The sequence below is a fragment of the Diospyros lotus genome, chromosome 5 (assembly GCF_014633365.1).
Source record: "Diospyros lotus cultivar Yz01 chromosome 5, ASM1463336v1, whole genome shotgun sequence".
Taxonomy (NCBI): domain Eukaryota; kingdom Viridiplantae; phylum Streptophyta; class Magnoliopsida; order Ericales; family Ebenaceae; genus Diospyros; species Diospyros lotus.
This window is the reverse complement of record NC_068342.1, coordinates 1,927,471-1,946,559: the sequence shown is the minus strand read 5'-3', so window position 1 is coordinate 1,946,559 and position 19,089 is coordinate 1,927,471. Positions and strand designations below refer to the sequence as shown.

At 38.1% G+C, this 19,089-nt stretch overlaps 3 protein-coding genes across 3 annotated transcripts; 1 reads left to right on the top strand and 2 right to left on the bottom strand.

The window, feature by feature from the left end:
• Positions 1–229: 229 nt before the first annotated feature.
• Positions 230–5,455, bottom strand: LOC127801276 (NADPH-dependent pterin aldehyde reductase). Its single transcript, XM_052336221.1, has 5 exons — positions 5,076–5,455; positions 4,895–4,964; positions 2,287–2,480; positions 1,641–1,813; positions 230–626 (listed from the first exon to the last, which is right to left on the bottom strand). Exons 1-5 carry the CDS (start codon positions 5,334–5,336, stop codon positions 557–559), a joined length of 768 nt encoding a protein of 255 aa, XP_052192181.1. The 5' UTR covers positions 5,337–5,455; the 3' UTR covers positions 230–556.
• A 697-nt stretch (positions 5,456–6,152) lies between these two features.
• LOC127801274 (DExH-box ATP-dependent RNA helicase DExH9) lies at positions 6,153–17,540 on the top strand. Its single transcript, XM_052336216.1, has 15 exons — positions 6,153–6,310; positions 6,649–6,923; positions 7,026–7,226; positions 7,310–7,528; positions 7,938–8,276; positions 9,455–9,559; positions 9,760–9,870; positions 10,706–10,956; positions 11,225–11,348; positions 11,472–11,754; positions 11,831–11,985; positions 13,462–13,611; positions 13,707–13,939; positions 15,355–15,619; positions 16,758–17,540. The coding sequence occupies exons 2-15, from the start codon at positions 6,669–6,671 to the stop codon at positions 17,034–17,036; spliced, it is 2,970 nt and encodes a 989-aa protein (XP_052192176.1). The 5' UTR covers positions 6,153–6,310; positions 6,649–6,668; the 3' UTR covers positions 17,037–17,540.
• On the bottom strand, positions 17,148–18,347 carry LOC127801277 (uncharacterized). The gene has a single exon (XM_052336222.1). The coding sequence runs from the start codon at positions 18,262–18,264 to the stop codon at positions 17,791–17,793; it is 474 nt and encodes a 157-aa protein (XP_052192182.1). The 5' UTR covers positions 18,265–18,347; the 3' UTR covers positions 17,148–17,790.
• Positions 18,348–19,089: the final 742 nt, after the last annotated feature.

The window sequence follows — 19,089 nt, the reverse complement described above, 5'->3', positions numbered from 1 at the left end:
TTAATTCATTAGAAGAAATATTTAAGACTTGATGTCACAGAGAGAGAGAGAGAGAGAGAGAGAGAGAGAGAGAGAGAGTGCTCAATTTGAACAGTGTCCTGATAAGAAGGTACAGGTTCTTCAACATCATCTTTACCCTTTCGCTCTGTTGTGTAATCATACTTCGATTTACCCCATTTTTAGTGTTCTCGCTTCTCACTACTCATAAATGCTTCTAAAAGCAAACAAATTGAGCCACGATGGAATCCCGTTTTGAGGCATTCTTTGAGTATATGGAATCCTTTATACATTTCCTGTGAATCCTAGAGATTCAAACTTGGATAATATCATGATGTTCCAAACGGGCTCCAACAGGTTGATCAATCAAGTTTTGTTCCTTAATACAAACAGAAACCATTATAACTGCCAAGTACAAAATGCGATCCAGATTTCACGGCAATAAGCGCTCATATGACAAAGTACCAAGGAGCCTGATTCAATATACCAGACGCTTTTCATCATCATGGTATCTGCACAAGTGGGTGGTGTCATGCCAGTACCCTGCCCGGCGTCTCCATCACACGGTGAGAGATGCGCCATTGTCTGCCATCGTAAGATTAAGTATCATATTAGCTGCTTTTGGAGCCCTGCTCAATATTGGCATGAAAAAACACTATTAGGCAAATCCATAAGCAAAGTTTAGCAACAGGAGAAAATAAAGCACGGTTATTTGGATTGTGTCTAAAGCGCTAATGGATGATCTCAAGGCTTTTGACTCAGTTAGCAGATTGTCACATTAGCAAGAGCTGTATTTGAGGAATGCCAAGCTGTGTTACTGGGGGGCCTTCAAGCATTGTACCAATTAGAGCAATATACAGTTGTTTGTTATCTATTAAACCAGTTTATCTTGCAATTGACCACCACAAATTAGTTATTGAAGATTTGACTTCGGGGAGCACCATTTGCAGCTACATTGTTCATTGCATATGTTTGACATCAAACTGGATCAACTTGTATGGTGATAGGAGCAATTTATTTAATGTTGTTGAGAATAGATATTTTCTCTAGAAAATGAACTTACAGAATCAACTGAGAATGTACAAGCTACTAATCTGGAACAATTTCCTCTATGTTATTTCACACCACCATTATTGACAAGTTTTTTATATTTGGATGGATTCTGCCACCAGGGGAAAAAAAAGATGAAGCTTCTCCGCTTCTCCATAATTCAGAAAATGGAACTAATGAGTGTGTGATCAAATTAGTACAAAGCTCAAATTGACAATAACATCAACAAACATTTGGGAGGGAAAGGGGGTAAGCAGAAAAGTTTTCTTCAATTGGTCTCTGGCCTTCCAAAATAAGCATGCTAAAGCTAGATTATAGTAAATGGAATATCTAAATTTTGGGACAAGAATAGATTTTAGTTCACAACACTTCTACGCAGAATCATATTCATGCTCTTCTGTTCATTTTACTTTTATGGAATCCAAAATCTCTAGCTCAATACAAGAACGGTAGTAAATCCTAGGCAGGCTTAATATAAATGTCATCAAAATGTAACATGCAAGAATTTTTTATTTACTAGAATCAAATGGGACAGCTTTCTAGGAGTTGGAATGAGGACCCCAAGATGCACAAGAACAGACAGAAGTAAATACCATGACTCTGGTGTCTGGTATAAGGCAGCTGAACTGCCAAAGCATGACACGAGCATGTCTGTGTTTACCACGCCTGGACTCAGTGCAACAACCGCCATTCCACTGGGTAACTCCTTAGCCATTGACCTAGTTAGGCCCTCTACTGCCCATTTTGAAGCACAGTAAGGTGCAACCTGTCAACATTTTATTAGTTCACATCATAAAGAGCTATGTTAAATAATTGAAATGAGCTACAGGGAGAATTTTAGAGGGTCAAAAAGGGTAATCATGAGGCACGATTATGCAAATGATCAGCAATTATATCCAAAATCTGCAGGTTGAAACTTAATAGTTCATTTATGTTAAACAGTAAAAAAAAAGCATTTCTTAGTTTTATTTGACCTGTTGAAGTCACTCATCATAAGTCAGTAATCTCAAGCTCACTGTAAAATCATTATTTCTGATAATGTGCCTTAACTTTACCCAATTGACAGTATTAAAAATCTATATTCAGCACAACTATTCAACAAGTACCGTATAGCAAAATTTGAGACTTGACCAACATTCATCCGAGGACAAAATATCAAACTTGGGCACACAGACCAAAAGAGACTAAGGGAAGAAAATAATATTTAAATTAGGCACACAGGCAGCTTTAATGACACACCTGTGCAGCTGCAGATCTTCCCCACCCAGATGACATATTGACAATAATGCCTTGCTTGCGTTCAATCATAAGAGGGATGAAGTGACGTAAAACATTTGCTATCCCCTTTATGTTGGTATCAATGACAGTATCAAACTCTTCCACAGGAACCTCCCAAAGTCTGTTGTTTCTATTGATGGTACCTGCATTATTTACTGGCAGATATCCTTGTATCAGATCCCTATGCTCATAACTCTTCAATTCCAAGTGGAAGGCAAAGGTGAAGAATGGAAATGGGAGTAAGAATTCATGCATTCTCCATCACGTAAACAAGCCCAAAAGAGATCAAGAAAACCCACCTAATCCTTCTTTTAAGTAAATGATGTGATTTTTTTTGGGTCAAGTAATGATGTTGATATGTTGAACATGCTGATGTTTAACTGCCCAACAATCACTGCCATATAATAGACCAAGGCTGGCCCTCAAACTTTAAAATTTAATATCAAAAATTAAAATAATTCCAAATTACTTGCCAACCTCTACTACTTTCTGCAATTACTTTCTGTTCTCTATTAACAGTAGCTGAAGTGTCAAATCTTAACAGCCACTCTTTATGTTGTACTGTCATGACCTAAAAATAATCCGCAGGTAGTTATTCAAAAGGTGGTTTGAAGTCACCATTAGGAATAAAGCTAGATTGTCAAAGAGAGCTTGACTTTCAATTGCTTTTGGAGTCTTCCAAGTGATGTAATACTCTGCTAGTGGTAACAACCAGTGAGCCACTTTGCCTGTGTTGGCTTAGCTTGGTAAGCAAATATTATAAGGAGCTACTTAAGGAAATGAAGTGTAATAGGTTGGCTACTAAGTTGTATGTCATTTTGAGCGGAAACTATAAGAACGAGATTGTGTCTCTGAATTGGGCTCAACTCCTATTTCTCAAGTCAAAAGTGCTTGAATGAAACATGCCTAACCCTAACCACATGCAGACTAGGTCCATTTTTTCAGAGAACTGCCCATGCCACCATGGTCCTGGCAGATGACACATGGTGATGCCTGATATATGCACTCACACTTGATATGAGAGCTAACCAAATCAGAACCAGCCTATGCTCTTTGAAAATCTGACAAGCTGCTTGCAAGTTTAGTCTGCAAGCCCTGAAAAGAGGTTGTCACTGTAGTCTACATTGGAGATGCAAATTCCTTTTTGGTAGACGTAATAAAGTATTCTGGTACAAAAAACTGGTGAGAACTAAAGGTTCAGATCACACTTACTAAGAAAATTGTGTCATCTTTTATGGAATGATATGCAAAGCATGTCACGAGCAATTATGGTGCCTCATCTAGATGTTCAAAATTTTGCATAAGTTGCCATCCAGGAAAGTTGGAGAAAAATACTGTGAAATACTTGTATGAAATAATAATAATAATCAGTTGAACCATCCATTGGCTTGCACATGGTAAATTTCAAGACAATTAAGAAAACTAAGAATTACTCAACAGTCCAAATTCAATGCATTTTTGCCAGGAAACATTATTGCATAAATACAACAACAACAACATATCCAGCCTTTAACAACATTATTGCATAAATAACAAACAAAAAAAAATTTGAAATCTACTCCATAAGGTAATATAGGGAGTCAATAATTTTATATTTGATGACTCATATATATGACAAATTAGCTACTACCAAAAGCCTATTGCCTTGGTTTGTGTTGATAGCTGTACAGGATGAGCAGAATCCCTCATGGCTTTGAAGAGTGAACTCAGAAAAGATCTTTTTGCATCAGTCACCAATGACCTCTGTGAAAGGAGGCATCAAACAAATTGATTGTAATGAAAACCAAAAAATCTCCCATTTTGGTAGAATCTCCTTCAAAAATAGTGTGAAACGAAAAGCCAACTTCATTAATACTCTCAATGCCTTGTTTGAATAAGGATGTAAAAGTTACTTGTATTGGTCTTTTTCCTTCTGACTTCATTTTGTTTTCTTTTTCCTTTTATCGGTTATCTCTTTCCTTATTACTAGACTTAGTAATATCCTTTTTATCATTCTACAATCTTGAATTTGGGAGGACATTTAGGTATGTATATTTAGCGTTTTTCCTTCCTTAAGGGTGGAATAGGTTATCCCCACGTAGTGGGGATTAAGGGATGCGTTTGTTGTTATTGTTGTAAGGGTGGAACAGGTTATCCCTTTTCATGGATTGTAAATGCATGGACATGTTCAGGAACCTTCCTTTCCCATTCATCAAACTATAGTTATTAACCAAATATACAAAATATACAATAATATGATATCATGAAAATGCAGTTTGTACTTATCCCACCCCATCCAACAAACACCCCCCCCCCCCCCCCAAAAAAAAAAAAAGAAAAAAGAAAAAAAAAAAGCCAATACAGATTTAGATACACTTCTAAAACCAGAGTTCTATCTATGCCCAAAAATATCTGAAAACTTGACAATGTAATGCCTAAAAAATCTCATCCATAAACAACATAAAGTATAACATGTACCTATGTTAGAAGATTATCAGTGGATGAAACAATAAAAACAAATAGCAAATTCTAGCTACCCTGCAGGAAAAGGTGAACTAGCACGTTGAAAGAATTCAATTAATTCATATACCTATAATATCAGGAACACCCATCTTTTCCACCACAGCACGTGCTAACTCTTCAACACTGCTATTTGACCTCTACAAAAACAAATTTAAAATCATTCTTACTAGTATTTTCAGATAGAAGACCAGGAACTCACTGGGAAGATGCAGAGAAATAAACACAGGTACAGGGGGTATAGAACTGACCACGTCGACGTTCATGAAAAGGTGCCTATCGGAGGACGAAGGGTCGGGGTCCGAAGAAGAGGAATTGATGTCGGACTGGAGAGAGGCCAGGCTCTCGGGAGAGCGAGAACAACCAATGACGGTGTGGCCACGCTTGGCCATCTCTAGGGTTAGGGCTCTGCCCAGCCCCCTGCTGACGCCTGTTATCAGCACCGTCCTCTTCCCCCCGCCGCCTACTCCGTTCACAATGTTCATCCCTCCGCCGAGTATCGCCGCCGTCATGTCCGCCGTCGGGGCCTTGACGGCGCTCCGTTCGCGCTTGAGAGGAGGAATTGGGAAATCCGCTAATGCTTTCTTTGGCGGGCCTTTTCAAAGCCACCGTCTATTCAGACTCTGCGGTGGGCACCTACCGTTACATCTCATGTTACTTATGAGCTGCTTTATGGAGTCAATTATTCTAACCATCCCTAAGGTTTGGAATAACTATGGAAACCACCTTCTAGTTTGAGAAGCTACAGAATCACCCCTGTTGTTAAAAAATAATGCAAATAAATTATTTCATCCTTGTATTTGAAATTAAAATAAACCGATCTAGGTATTTCCAATTGAAGTTTCGGGATTAGGTTAATCAATTTACAATGAAAAAATGATAAAAAAAATAATTATTATTGTCATCGTTGAAAAAATCAAGAAAAGTAAAATTATAAAAAATTAAATAAATATTTGTTCAATCGAAATACCCTAAAACCTTAAAATAAGATAATGATATGACATATTACCAAAAATATTGTCACTATTAAAAAAAATAATCATTATCACTAAATAAGAGATAAAAAAATATAAGTAAAAAGAATGAGAAATATTTAAATAGAATTAGGCATTTTGGATACTTGAAAAATTTTAACTACCATTAGCTAATAATAATAGAGGTATTGAATGATACAAATTTTAAATTAAAAAAAGGTTATTATAATTTTTCAAATTAGAGGGAAGATACCTGTAATTATGTGAAACCTAGGAGAGTTTAGTGTAATTTAAAGTAATTTTTTTGTATAAAGCACAAATCAGCCGGAGCACCTTGTCCATTCCAAACGGGTTTTGGTTCCTGGAATTGAACTGCAGATAGCCCGACCCGACCGCATATAAAGCCTGCTACTCGCTCGCCCATTCTTTAATATTCCGGCCGCCTGTTAGAGAGTATCGCGCCAAAGGCCCCGCCGCCGTTTGGATCGTGCGTCGCCTCATCGAGATACCTAGTCGGTTCCTTCCTCTCTCTCTATCTCTACATGTTTGCTTAATTCACAACGATACGCATGCACCATGTGTGTGACTAGTTGTATCCGACACTTGTAGCAAAACCCTAGAGAAATCTCCCAGGGTTTTGGTTCGCCTTTAAGCTGTAGCCGCATACTTATGCTCATCATTGTGTATTAGTTGTCTGTGTGTTTGGTTGCATTAAAGGCTAGGAGATTTAGCGAAAGTCCGGGCTTTGAGTTTTTGTCAGCACAATGCCAGAATTTGTGGTTGTATATTTGTTTTGTTGCGTGTTTGCAATTTTCTTTATACGTTGGATTGTTTGGTTGTTTTGCTGCAGTTGAAGCGTTAACGAGATCAATGAAGAGGAAGTCGCCAGAAAGGCCGTACGAGGAATCTAGTCCTCTTTCAAAGCAGCAGAAGGAGAATGGTTCAGTTGCTGTAGATGAGCCTGTAGCATGCGTGCACGATGTATCATACCCCGAGGGATACGTCCCTCGTCCAAATACCGCACTGGCCGAAGAAGGTTCAAAACCGGCAAAGGAATTCCCCTTTACGCTCGACCCTTTTCAGTCTGAAGCAATCAAATGCCTCGATAGTGGTGAATCGGTCATGGTAAAGTTAACTATTCGGAATAGGATTTCTGGTATTGTTCAATAAACGATGCAAAAGAAACACACAAATTGTTGAAGGGGTTAACTTTTCTGTGTAATGTAGGTATCAGCTCATACATCAGCAGGGAAAACTGTTGTTGCACTGTATGCCATTGCTATGTCTTTGCTGAACAAACAAAGGGTAATCTATACTTCACCAATTAAAGCACTTAGCAACCAGAAATATAGGGAGTTTAAAGAAGAGTTTTCAGACGTGGGTTTGATGACTGGGGATGTGACCATTGAGCCAAATGCATCTTGCTTGGTGGGTATTGTGGCTAGTGTTGTGCTGGCTCCCTTTCTGACCCTCAAGGCTAATTGAATAACTAAGTTGTCATTTGGTTTCAGGTGATGACCACAGAAATCTGGCGTAGTATGCAGTATAAAGGATCAGAGATTTTACGTGAGGTGGCTTGGGTTATTTTTGATGAAGTACACTACATGCGTGACAGGGAAAGAGGTGTGGTTTGGGAAGAGAGTATTGTCATGGCACCAAAGAACTCTCGATTTGTGTTTCTCTCAGCTACGGTGCCTAATGCAAAAGAGTTTGCCGATTGGGTTGCAAAGGTGATTCAAGATACCAAACTTCTTTACCACCATATTAACATGATTAAGATGCATAAAAGAATTGTCAGGATAAAACAGTGAATGATTTCTTAAATCTACCTAATCCAATCACCTCCCCACAACTATATATATATATATAAACTAATAATAAATAAATAAAAAGAAAGAAAGAAAGAAAAAGCAGGCAGAATGAGTGGGCAAAAGCTAAGGCTTCAGTTTGTAGATAATATAATAATTCTTAAAATTGTAATGTATTGTTTTCTTAACAACAAAAACAACAGCAAGCTTTGTATTGTTTACTTGCAACTATAAAATTTGTTTCAATATTATTTTTGTTAGTTTGTTTTGACATGCAGAGAAATCTGCTTGCTTTAATGTGATGGTATTAATATGATTTCCCAGAATGCAGGTTCATCGGCAACCATGTCATATTGTTTATACTGATTATCGACCAACACCGCTTCAGCATTATATGTTTCCCACTGGAGGCAAAGGCCTCTACTTGGTGGTAGATGAAAAAGGAAAATTTCGTGAGGATAGCTTTCAGAAAGCTCTAAACGCTCTTGTTCCTGCTACTGATGGTGACAAGAAAAGGGAGAATGGTAAATGGCAAAAGGGTTTGGTGGTTGGTAAGGCTGGTGAAGAGACTGACATTTTCAAGATGGTGAAAATGATTATTCAACGTCAATATGATCCTGTGATACTTTTCAGCTTTAGCAAAAGGGAATGTGAATTTCTTGCAATGCAGGTGAGATTCTGCTTGATCCAAGATTTTCTTTTTAGACAATTGGTGCAATTTTTAATGAATAAATACTCCATACCTTTTCTATTTTAGTGTGCTTTCAAACCATTTTACACGTTGCATTGTTCTACATGTTTTCAAGAAGGGATTACTGTTGCCCCAACATTCGATGTATTCTTGAAAATTATGTTTGATATGCAGGGATGAGTTGAGGGTGAACCAGAATTAAATGCCCATTCCTGCTCTGGTATTTTCTTGTCTTGCCGGAATAATGTGGCAATGATATGACCATTTCCATTCTGATGTTATCTTTCATTTAAAAATATGTTGGAATGGGATGAAAAGAAGAGGGCGTGAAAAACTTTTTTGTATGGCTTTACATGGCCATCCAATTGGTATATCTGCTTTGTCCTAAATCCTCTCTCCACCCCTAGTCTTCTGTTGCTAGCCCAACCAGCCTAGTCCCTACGAAAAGAAGTTTTTAGAGAGGATAAAATTTTAGGGATTTGAAGTTTCTGAGAAATAGAGAATTGGACTCACATGCTGTGCTTGTGGGTGACAGGTGGTTTTTGGGGAGGGGTGTCAGTCAGTGGTTGGGAGTAGGAGAGTGATGAATAAGGTGGAGATGGGCTACGGCTGGGGTGTTGAGCTGCCCACAGATTGTGGACTGCCTCTGCTCCCTTGGGTTGTCTTCCTGCCTCTTGTCTATTTTATTCTTTCCTCTGTAATTTAAGATGGAAACGGATGGCCATTCCTTTCTTGTGACACAGAATGACTGGTTCCTAGAAAATTTTTGGGTGGTCATTCCCATTTCAAGTGGCTGCTGTGGGTGAGGGAAGGGAATTGAAATTACCCTTCCAACCAGCTCATTCCCCTTGTTAACTGTGGATCAAGTTTTTACAGGTAAGATCTAAAGAGGATGATATTGGCATTACATTGTATGGATCTATCCATATCCATCCATGCATATGGCCTGGAAAATTCCCACAAAATGTGCATCATCAAGCTAATAACTTCTTACTATTTTGACTCGGCGGTTCCTTAGAAAAACAGTGATAAGTCACATTTTTATTCTTTTATCATTTTTTTAGTTCTATCATTTGGAAATAACTACAATACCTATCTTCTTTCTGAGTTTACAGTTTGTTTCTAGCTGTGTTTTTATTTCCTGCATGTTGATGCAGATGGCAAAAATGGATCTTAATGAGGATGATGAGAAAGCAAATATAGAAAATATCTTTTGGAGTGCTATGGACATGTTATCAGATGACGATAAGAAGTTACCCCAGGCAAGTGTTCATCCTCCTAAGTTTTGTGCTTGTGATGATATGTGTATGAGAAGACACAACTTCAGGGACACTACAATTAAATGTTGTGCATTGTTCGGTTCATATTAATGTAGTTAATTTCGTCTTTATCTACAAACGATTGGTTTCTTTTGTAAGACAAGTTCCTATAAGAGCTCAAGGCCTCTTCTGATAATTTTCAGGTTTCGAATATGCTGCCACTGTTAAAACGTGGAATAGGTGTGCATCATTCTGGCTTGCTTCCCATACTGAAGGAAGTTATTGAGATTCTATTTCAAGAAGGGCTTATCAAGGTTGGAAGGAAATTATCTAAATGTAGTTTCAGTTGTCTGATGAAGCTGTTTTGGCATACCAAATGCTTATGAATTTTGCACCTTGGCAGAAATAATCTTTAGCTGTGTTAATTAGATCCAAGATTCAACTATTAGCTGAAACAGAAAGTACATTGAACTGGCATATGTAAAATGCCTTAAAGCTTGAAACAGGTTTTTTGATATTAGCAAACAAGTCTATGAATGCATCTCTCTTCGTTTGGTGCTTCATACCCCTTTACTCTTGGTTTTTGTTTCTTGTCAAATTTAACCAACCCAAGTGGCAATTACTGGGAAAAGGTCTCTTTTGTCTAATGCCTTTTGTACCAGACCATTTTGGAAAAATTAACAGAGGTCATTTAACATTTTCTCTTAACAAGATCAAAATGCTGTTACCGGACAACACCTGGGATATGCATGCAACATGGGTAGTTGAGCACGCACAAATAAATATGTTTAATATCACAAATTTATTGTGGAAATATTTAAACTTGCATCAAAGCATACAAAACTCTAAAGAGTTTAGAAGAACACTACTTTATCATGCATAAAGGAAAGAGTTACATAAGAAAACCACATCCTTGGTCCCTTCAGTATGAGAAATTGATGATTTTGGCTCTTAGTTGTATGTCCACAAAACTGATAACATAGCCTCCAACTAACATAATTTTATGGGCCCTCCATATGCTGCCAACCTCTCTTTTCTGTTTTCTGTTTTGTTTATTTTTCTAGTCAATATGGTGCATGGTATGATGTTATGCATCAAATTACACTCTGTTCATTTACTATCTCTTTTGTGTTAAAATTTTTCTTGCAGTGTTTGTTTGCCACAGAGACTTTTAGTATAGGTCTGAACATGCCTGCAAGAACAGTCGTCTTCACAAATGTTCGCAAGTTTGATGGAGATAAGTTTAGATGGATATCAAGCGGAGAGTATATACAAATGAGTGGGCGTGCTGGTCGTCGAGGTATTGATAAACGCGGAATATGCATCCTCATGGTGGATGAAAAGCTGGAACCTGCTACTGCTAAAATCATGTTAAAAGGAAGTGCTGATAGTTTGAACAGGTGGGTGTTTTCAAGCATTCAATCAGTGCTTCTTGCAGCCTGCTTCATTGTGAAGTAGCCTAATCTCCTTATTTAATTGTTCACCCCTTCTTTTTGGGCTACCTTTTATGGGAAGTGTTCCTTGGACATTTGAATGATGATGGAAATGTTGTTTTCCATTGAAAATGAAGAAAAGAAGAGGGGGGAAAATGTTTTTTATAGGGATGTTGTAATTTTCATGTTTCCTGAATTTTGTTTTATTTCAATACTGACTCTGGGGCCCCTCCAGTGCTTTCCATTTAAGCTACAACATGCTTTTGAATCAAATGCGGTGTGAAGACGGTGATCCTGAAAACTTGCTTCGTAATTCATTCTATCAATTTCAGGCTGACCGTGCAATCCCTGACCTTGAGGTGAGCTGGCATTTGAACATGATTTTTATTTTACATTCAACCCTTCTGTTCTTTCTAATATTCTTTTGTGCTCTCTCTCTCTCTCTCTCTCTCCCTCCCCCCCCCCCCCCCCCCAAAAAAAAGAAACAAGCAAAAGACCTTGAAAAGGAGAGGGATTCAATTGTAATAGAAGAAGAAGATAGCTTGGAGAATTTTTACTCTCTGCTTGAGCAATGCAAAGGCTTGAAAAAGGATGTTCGTGACATTGTTTTTGCTCCAAGATACTGCTTGCCTTTTTTGCAGCCTGGAAGGCTTGTGTCCATCCAGTGTACAAAAACTGAAGAAACTTCCCCATCTTTTTCTATTGAAGACAAAGTTACATGGGGAGTTATAATCAATTTTGAAAGGGTGAAAGGTCTTTCTGAAGGTTAGTAATGACTTTCAGTTAGCCTTGGGTTTTTCCTTTACAAGCTTGCTAATTGTTAAACATGTGTATCATTCAGATGACAGAAATAGAAAACCAGAGGATGCTGATTACATAGTGGACGTGCTTACAAGATGTGCAGTGTTTAGGGATGAAGATGGAAAAAAGACTGTTAAGATTATTCCACTGAAGGAGCCTGGAGAACCTGTCGTTGTTTCTGTTTCTACCTCTCAGGCAAAGTCCTTTTTATTTTATCTTTTATTATTTTTATTGCCTTTTGCCCAAGGATAAGTACAACCAAAATCCATTATATTATCAAACCACTCATTAGCTTCCTTTGGTTTTCTAATATTCTTATAAAAATTACAGTATGGTTTTCTTTCAGCCTTTTTTTCTATTTCTTGTTCTGCTTTGGTTATTTATTAGAAACAGAAATGCTATGAACTAAAAAAAAGTCAATCGGCTGCTAATGATTTTATTTATGCTTAAAAAAGGGCTATAATGTCCTTTTTTTTTTTTTTTTTGGAGGGGGGGGGGGGGGGGGGCTTATAATGGCCTTACAGAGAATATGGGTATGGGGTATGTAAACAGATAGTTGGAGGTCTAGATTTCATTTAGCCAACCCCACCTAGCAGGATTAAGGTTTGCAATTGTTATTGTTACTAAACAAAAGAGGTAGTAGGGGTTGTAGCAACTCAATTGCTTTAGACAAGCAGCATACACATGGCAAGTTTATAAGGCCTGAATGTGTCAGCCATTCATTGGGACATGCATCTATGTATTGAACAGCAATCATGGTTTGGGTTGACCAAACCGGAACTGAGACCATAGGTTTGGGGCTAACCATACTAAAATATGCCTTGGTTTCAAGATAAGATGGACAAAGATAGAACAACTAGGGCATCTGGCTACCATCCTATACTGGTTCAGTCACCAAACAGCTTAAAGTTAGGAGCAGTACTTGAGGACAAGGGTGCGCATTATTCTTGTAGGCAAGATCGCACAGACATCTTAACTCCTTAGCACCTTATTATGTGCAATTCTTAGTGTTATTTATCTTAGAGGCTTGAGATAGGAGTTTGCCATAGCTTGTTACTAAATGGTTTAGCTGGTGCCAAGATGTCAAGTTGGCTTAAGAGAGAGAGAGCTCAGAAGTTAGTAGGATAAAAGCCCTTAGGGATAAGGCATACCCCCTGGGTAGCCTGAACCCATCTTGGTTTTGGTCATCCTTTGTCCTGGAAGAAGCCAACTCCTAGGTGGACTAGGTGACAAATTGTGGTTTCACCTCATTGGCTCAAACATTTCTGAGCTTACAGTAACGTAGTGTTGGGACTCCTTTGTCTCTCCCTTGTTTGACCCTCAATCATTGTTCTGTGTGCAACTTGTGTACTGTCATTGGCCCACAGTGGGCATCCAATGCTGACACATATTAATGATTAATGAATAGAACAGTGATTTCTCTCTGAATCTTTTAGTGAACATTGGATTGCATTAGTTTTCTGTTCTATTGAAAAGAGGGGGAAAAAAACTAATCTAATTGCTCATTGATGTTGGAGAATACTGATAGTTGGATTTTTTTGGTTTTCCTAAAATTCTTTTAGAGAACTTGTGTTAGGTGGGTATGACAATAAGAATGTTTTTTAACGTGTCATTTCTAGTATAATACCTTCAGTTTTCCATTGAAATTCATATGTTTAATTTCGTTGACAGATCAATAGCTTGAGTAGTGTCCGTCTAATCATACCAAAGGATCTTTTGCCACTGGAGGCTCGGGAAAATACCCTAAAGAAGGTGTTAGAAGTTCTTTCTAGATTTGCTAAAGAAGGAATGCCCTTGCTGGACCCTGAAGAAGACATGAAAGTGTGTTATGCATCGAATTTTCAGTTTGCACATTTTATTTTCTGCAGCTTCTTTTCACTTTGTTTGACTTTAAACCTTTTATGTTTGGTTTTCAGGTTCAAAGCAGCTCATACAGAAAGGCTGTTCGAAGGATAGAGGCTTTAGAGAGCCTGTTTGAAAAGCATGAAGTTGCAAAGTCTCCTCTTATTGAGCAAAAACTGAAAGTTCTACACATGAAGAAAGAGCTTACAGCCAAAATTAAATCAATTAAGAGAACAATGCGGTCTTCCACAGCATTGGCTTTCAAAGATGAACTTAAAGCAAGAAAAAGAGTTCTTAGGAGACTTGGGTGAGAACTTTTGTATTTTGACGTATTATTAAGACAAATTACCTTTGTTAGTGGACTGCATTTCTTCTCGTGCTAGGTTGAAGTCTGAGTTATTGCATGATGTTAACATGCATTCCATGCCAGAAGTGAGAACTAATAGTTCGAAAATATGATATGAAAAGGAAACACCAGGTGATCTAAAGTCAAATATGTTATGTTCAAAAAAAAAATTAAATTCTTAAAATAGTGGATTCGTTAGAATACTCTTATCATCTATTAAAATCTTATGAAGAAATTCATTCGACAATTACATATTATTGTTGAAAATAAGTTTTGGGATTTTTTAAGAGTTCAAAGAAGTTTCTTTAAAAGTACATCATTTTTGGAAACTTCTTGAATCTACTGTGTTCTAGAAAGTGTTAGCGAAAATGAAACTGATCTTCATTGGCAAAGCCAGTTTCCTGGTAACAAGGTTTAGATGGTTCTGGGATATATGACCTTGCTGATAACACCTTTCATGCTAGTAGTGATTCTAGGTAATTGCTCGGTTTTGATGCCATAGCATGCATATAACCTATGCACACATTTTTTTTAACTTTATTTTCCTTTTAGAAAAAAATTCATATTAACATATTGTGAGGGTGAGCCTTGGTAGCAATGTTAAGGTTGCTCCTTGGTAATCAGAAGGTCATGTTTTTTGAGTTGTGGAACAGCCTCTCTGCAAGGGTAAGATTGTGTACAACAATGAGCATCACAAAGCGGGGAGTCTCAAGCACTGGGGACACTTTTTTACTTTGTCTGACAATATGACCATATTGTAGTCAAAACTTATATTTAACATTTAAATTTTTTGGAGTTAGAAAGAAAGATGTTACACTGAGACCAGGATAAGGGTCTCGTGTGAAGTCCAAAAGAATTTGATGCAGGCATGCACTTGCACATGTCTGAGTGATGTTTTTTCAAGGATAGTGAATAATAAAAATGACTTAAGATTAGAGCACCTTTTATATTGATTAAGAACTGAGGCAAGAAATATTAGTAATTGGAAGGTTGGTTTAAATTCTGGAACTTTGGAGCTGTGATATTCTACCAGCCGTGCTGTCTAGTTCTGTTCATAAATCATCCAAAGGAAAGTTACTGTGCTTCTCCATTCATCTAGCAGACTGTAAATTTGTTGCTGACAAAGTGTGCTTCTTGTGCTGCAAATTGATAAAATCTATGGAAGTAGCTGCTCTGTCTAGTTTCTATGACTTGAAAATTTGGACATATATGTTTGATTGCCAACAAAATTTTGGAGTTTTTGTCATCATTGGTTTTCTTCCTCTCTAATTGTGGAGAATAATGTTCTTGTGAAACCTACTTGCCATTTTCATCTCTCTGTCTCGTTAAGATTTTTGTGAGTTTGTATCAAAATGCTTAAACTGGATTATCTACAGATATGTTACGAGTGATGATGTTGTGGAGTTAAAGGGAAAGGTTGCTTGTGAAATCAGTAGTGCAGATGAGTTGACCTTGGCAGAACTCATGTTTAATGGGGTTTTGAAGGATGTAAGGGTAGAAGAGATGGTGTCTCTTCTTTCTTGCTTCGTCTGGCAAGAAAAGCTCCAGGATGCTCAAAAGCCTAGGGACGAACTTGAATTGCTCTTTTCACAACTACAAGATACAGCTCGAAGGGTTGCCAAAGTTCAGCTTGAGTGCAAGGTATGGATCCGTTCAAGTCTTGTTCATTATGTGTGACATCCTCTGGAAAAAAAAATATCATCTTTCGGGGTTTGCAACTTCTAGAATTCCATTTATGTGATGTTTCATTATTGTCAAACTTGACCAGTCAGTGTGTAAAAAATAGCGTTTGAAAATGGCAAAAAGGGAAGAGTGAGGGCTATGCTTGGAAGTGCAAGGAGAGAGGATATCATACACAAGTAGAACCCAGCTATATGGTTTATGTAAATCCACAGGAATACTCGTACAAAACTTGACTGTCCAACCAAATCAAAACTTCCCTTGTCAACTTCTTATAAGCTTGAAGAGACACCTGGTAATTTTTTTTGTATGTTGTACAAACTACACCCACATCACACCTTTAAATCATCCATACAACAAGGTCAACATCTCATCTGCCACATGATGGATGGCCCTTGTCTCTTGAATTTTTCTGTGATCTTCTGGATGCTGGTCTGAGGTAATGCCTATGAGAGGAATAAGTTGGATGATTTAGACAAGTGAAATTTAAATCAATTAAAAAGTTACTGACACCAAAAGTTTCATCCATGTACTGGTATCATACAATATAAATCCCTTAATAGTTTGAGGTCCAATAGCATATGTTTCGGTTCTTGTAGTGAAAAAAAAAAAAAAACTGCATCTTGAACCGCATGTCCAGGTCTGGAAAAAGCTGTAAGAATTTTATATGCCTGTTTCAATTGCCAACTGACCTGCCTCAACACCGCCTCACCCCCAGGCCAAAAAGGAAAAACATAGGAGGCTTATCAATGTACAAAAAATATGCCAGTTAGTGGAGCAATGGGAATTTTGCTTAACTTGGAAGATGGTTTACTAATGATGTTGGCATTCTTGATATACCTTTCTGGGCTTTTAAACTGTATGATAGCCATCCTTATGTTCTGGTCCAAGTTGAACCTGAGCAATTATTTATTGTTCTATTCTTACATTTAATTTGGGAAAATATGAAAATTTGCTTAAACTAGGATACTTCAATGATTTTTCACTTTCCATATCTAACTTTTAAGTATTCCCACTCTCGGTTTTTTTTCCTGCTATTAATGTTTTCAAATTGAAAGGTAATTTGTCCGCCAACCCAAAAATCCATTGCCTTCCACAGGTCCAAATTGATGTGGAGAAATTCGTGAGTTCTTTCCGGCCTGATATAATGGAAGCCGTGTATGCTTGGGCAAAAGGTTCGAAATTCTATGAGATTATGGAGATCACTCCAGTCTTTGAAGGCAGCTTGATCAGGGCTATCAGGAGACTGGAGGAAGTTCTACAGCAGCTAATACAAGCAGCAAAATCCATTGGAGAAACTGAGCTTGGAGCAAAATTTGAAGATGCTGTTTCTAAAATTAAGAGGGACATTGTCTTTGCAGCATCTCTCTACCTGTGATTATGGCAAGAAAGAATCCTCAATTGTTCTGCCATTTACTGGGTGTTCACGAGGGGGGCCACTGCATTCGGATCTAATTATTAGCATCAGTAAAAGACGAGAAAAAATCCAAATTATATGAAGATGTCGTGGAATGTTACTGCTTGGTCTTTGAAGATGTCTGCACTCACTTTGATAACAAGGGAAGGGGTTGCCTTCAAATGGGATAAGGATCCTCTTGATAATGTCTGTTCTGTGCAGGCAAAGGAGATGGCCAGAGAATTAACTTAGGGACTGTAGCAATTAAATACAGATGAAGGTTGTATAGCTAACCATATCCATGTTGCTGGCACACTTGCAGGTTGCAGTAATATGTTATGTTGCCTACAAAATTCACCTCAAGCTTCCTATTGTTTTGCTACCCTTACAACTCCACAAATAACATTCTCTTTTTCCCTTGTTTTTTAGCTTGCCAAATACTTTATACGGATGTATTGTATGTTACTATCATAAGGAACTTTTCTATGGTTGTTGTTTGATGATTTACAATTCCCAATTCATGTCAAGTGATGAGAAAATACAAAACCAACCCTGGGATTGGAATAACCATGTTCCATTTCTTATATGTTCCTGAAGAGGGGAAGTATGGTTGCAAATATCTTGCCGAGACTTGCATTTCAAAGTTACCAGCTTTGAGGCACAAGCTTCACAACATTATTGGATTTGAAAACTATTGGAGGGTCATTCTAACAATGATAATTTGCCATATCCAATTTCAATCCACTTCACGGACATGGAAACATGGACAGAACCAGCGGATCAGATGCCTGCCAAAGTTGACGATGCAGCCGAGGACTCCAGCCGCTCTCTTCCTCCTAACCGCCGGCATCACAGGCACGCCATACACTGGATTTGGGGCCGTGTACTGTTGATAAGAGGTGGCGTTACCGGCAGGAGGGGCTGGAATCTGCAGTGAGTTGAATTCAGGAACAATTTGTTGTGGGATGAATTCAGCTTGACTTGAACTGGGCATCCCTGAATGCGGACCAAAGGGCGATTCTGAGAGGGAATTTTGGGCATAGTTGGGGTGGAACCACAGCGGCAGCGGCGGGGCGGAGGGCTGGAACTCGGGGGACGTGTGGCGGCAGTGACAGGGTGGTGGTAAAGGAGGCTCTATCAGGGCATGGTTCTTCTTGTGCCTTTTCCTTGACCAGAATTTGAGCTTTTTCATGGCTTTGACCAACTTCATGGATGGAAGAGTCAGAGCTGAGACATGAATGAGGTGAAGAAGATGATAAAATTGTTATGGCTTATGGGCTGTTGGAAAGGCTGGGATAGAAAGAGCTAGCTGCACTGGTTGGTCAGTTCTAAAAAGGGATTATTAACGTTGGAATGGCTTTGCATTTTCAAATCTAGTGACCGTTGCCTTTTGCCCTGTCCCACTGGATCTCCACCAGAAAAAGGCAAAATGATTTTGCATTTATGTTTGGGAGCGCCCTTCTGCCTATCCCATTCCCATTCATTTGATATAAATTTTTAGGCAATTTATGGGACCAAATAAGTGATGTGATTATAATGTCCACCCATTACAAACCTAGTCAAGTCCATTTAAAGATATGAGGACAAAATTAGTAATTATTCAAATCCCTAGTTATATTGGGCTTCATAAATATCTACCTCACTACTTTTTTTTTATCGTGAAAATTTTGAGAGATCCTCGAATGATAATAAGCTTCAGGCTCGGCCCGTTCCACCTTTTTTAAAATTCACGATCCACCTTTTACTCAATCCAAAGTAAACGAATAAGTCGTGAGTCAAAACCTGGAGGCCTAGTCTTTCAAATAGACACAATTTGATGCACAATCTCGCATGAAGACAAAATTAAGCTCACGATCTTACGATATTTCAAACTCAAATACATGTGGCAACCAACTACACTAGCCCAAAGGGTTTCTACCCCGCCACCTAATAAGGTATTTTCTCAATACCCTAATCTCTTTATCTTCTTCAACCTCTCTTTCATTTTCCATCTTCTTCTTTTTTTATTGTCGTACGCTAGACTTCCCTTAGCCTT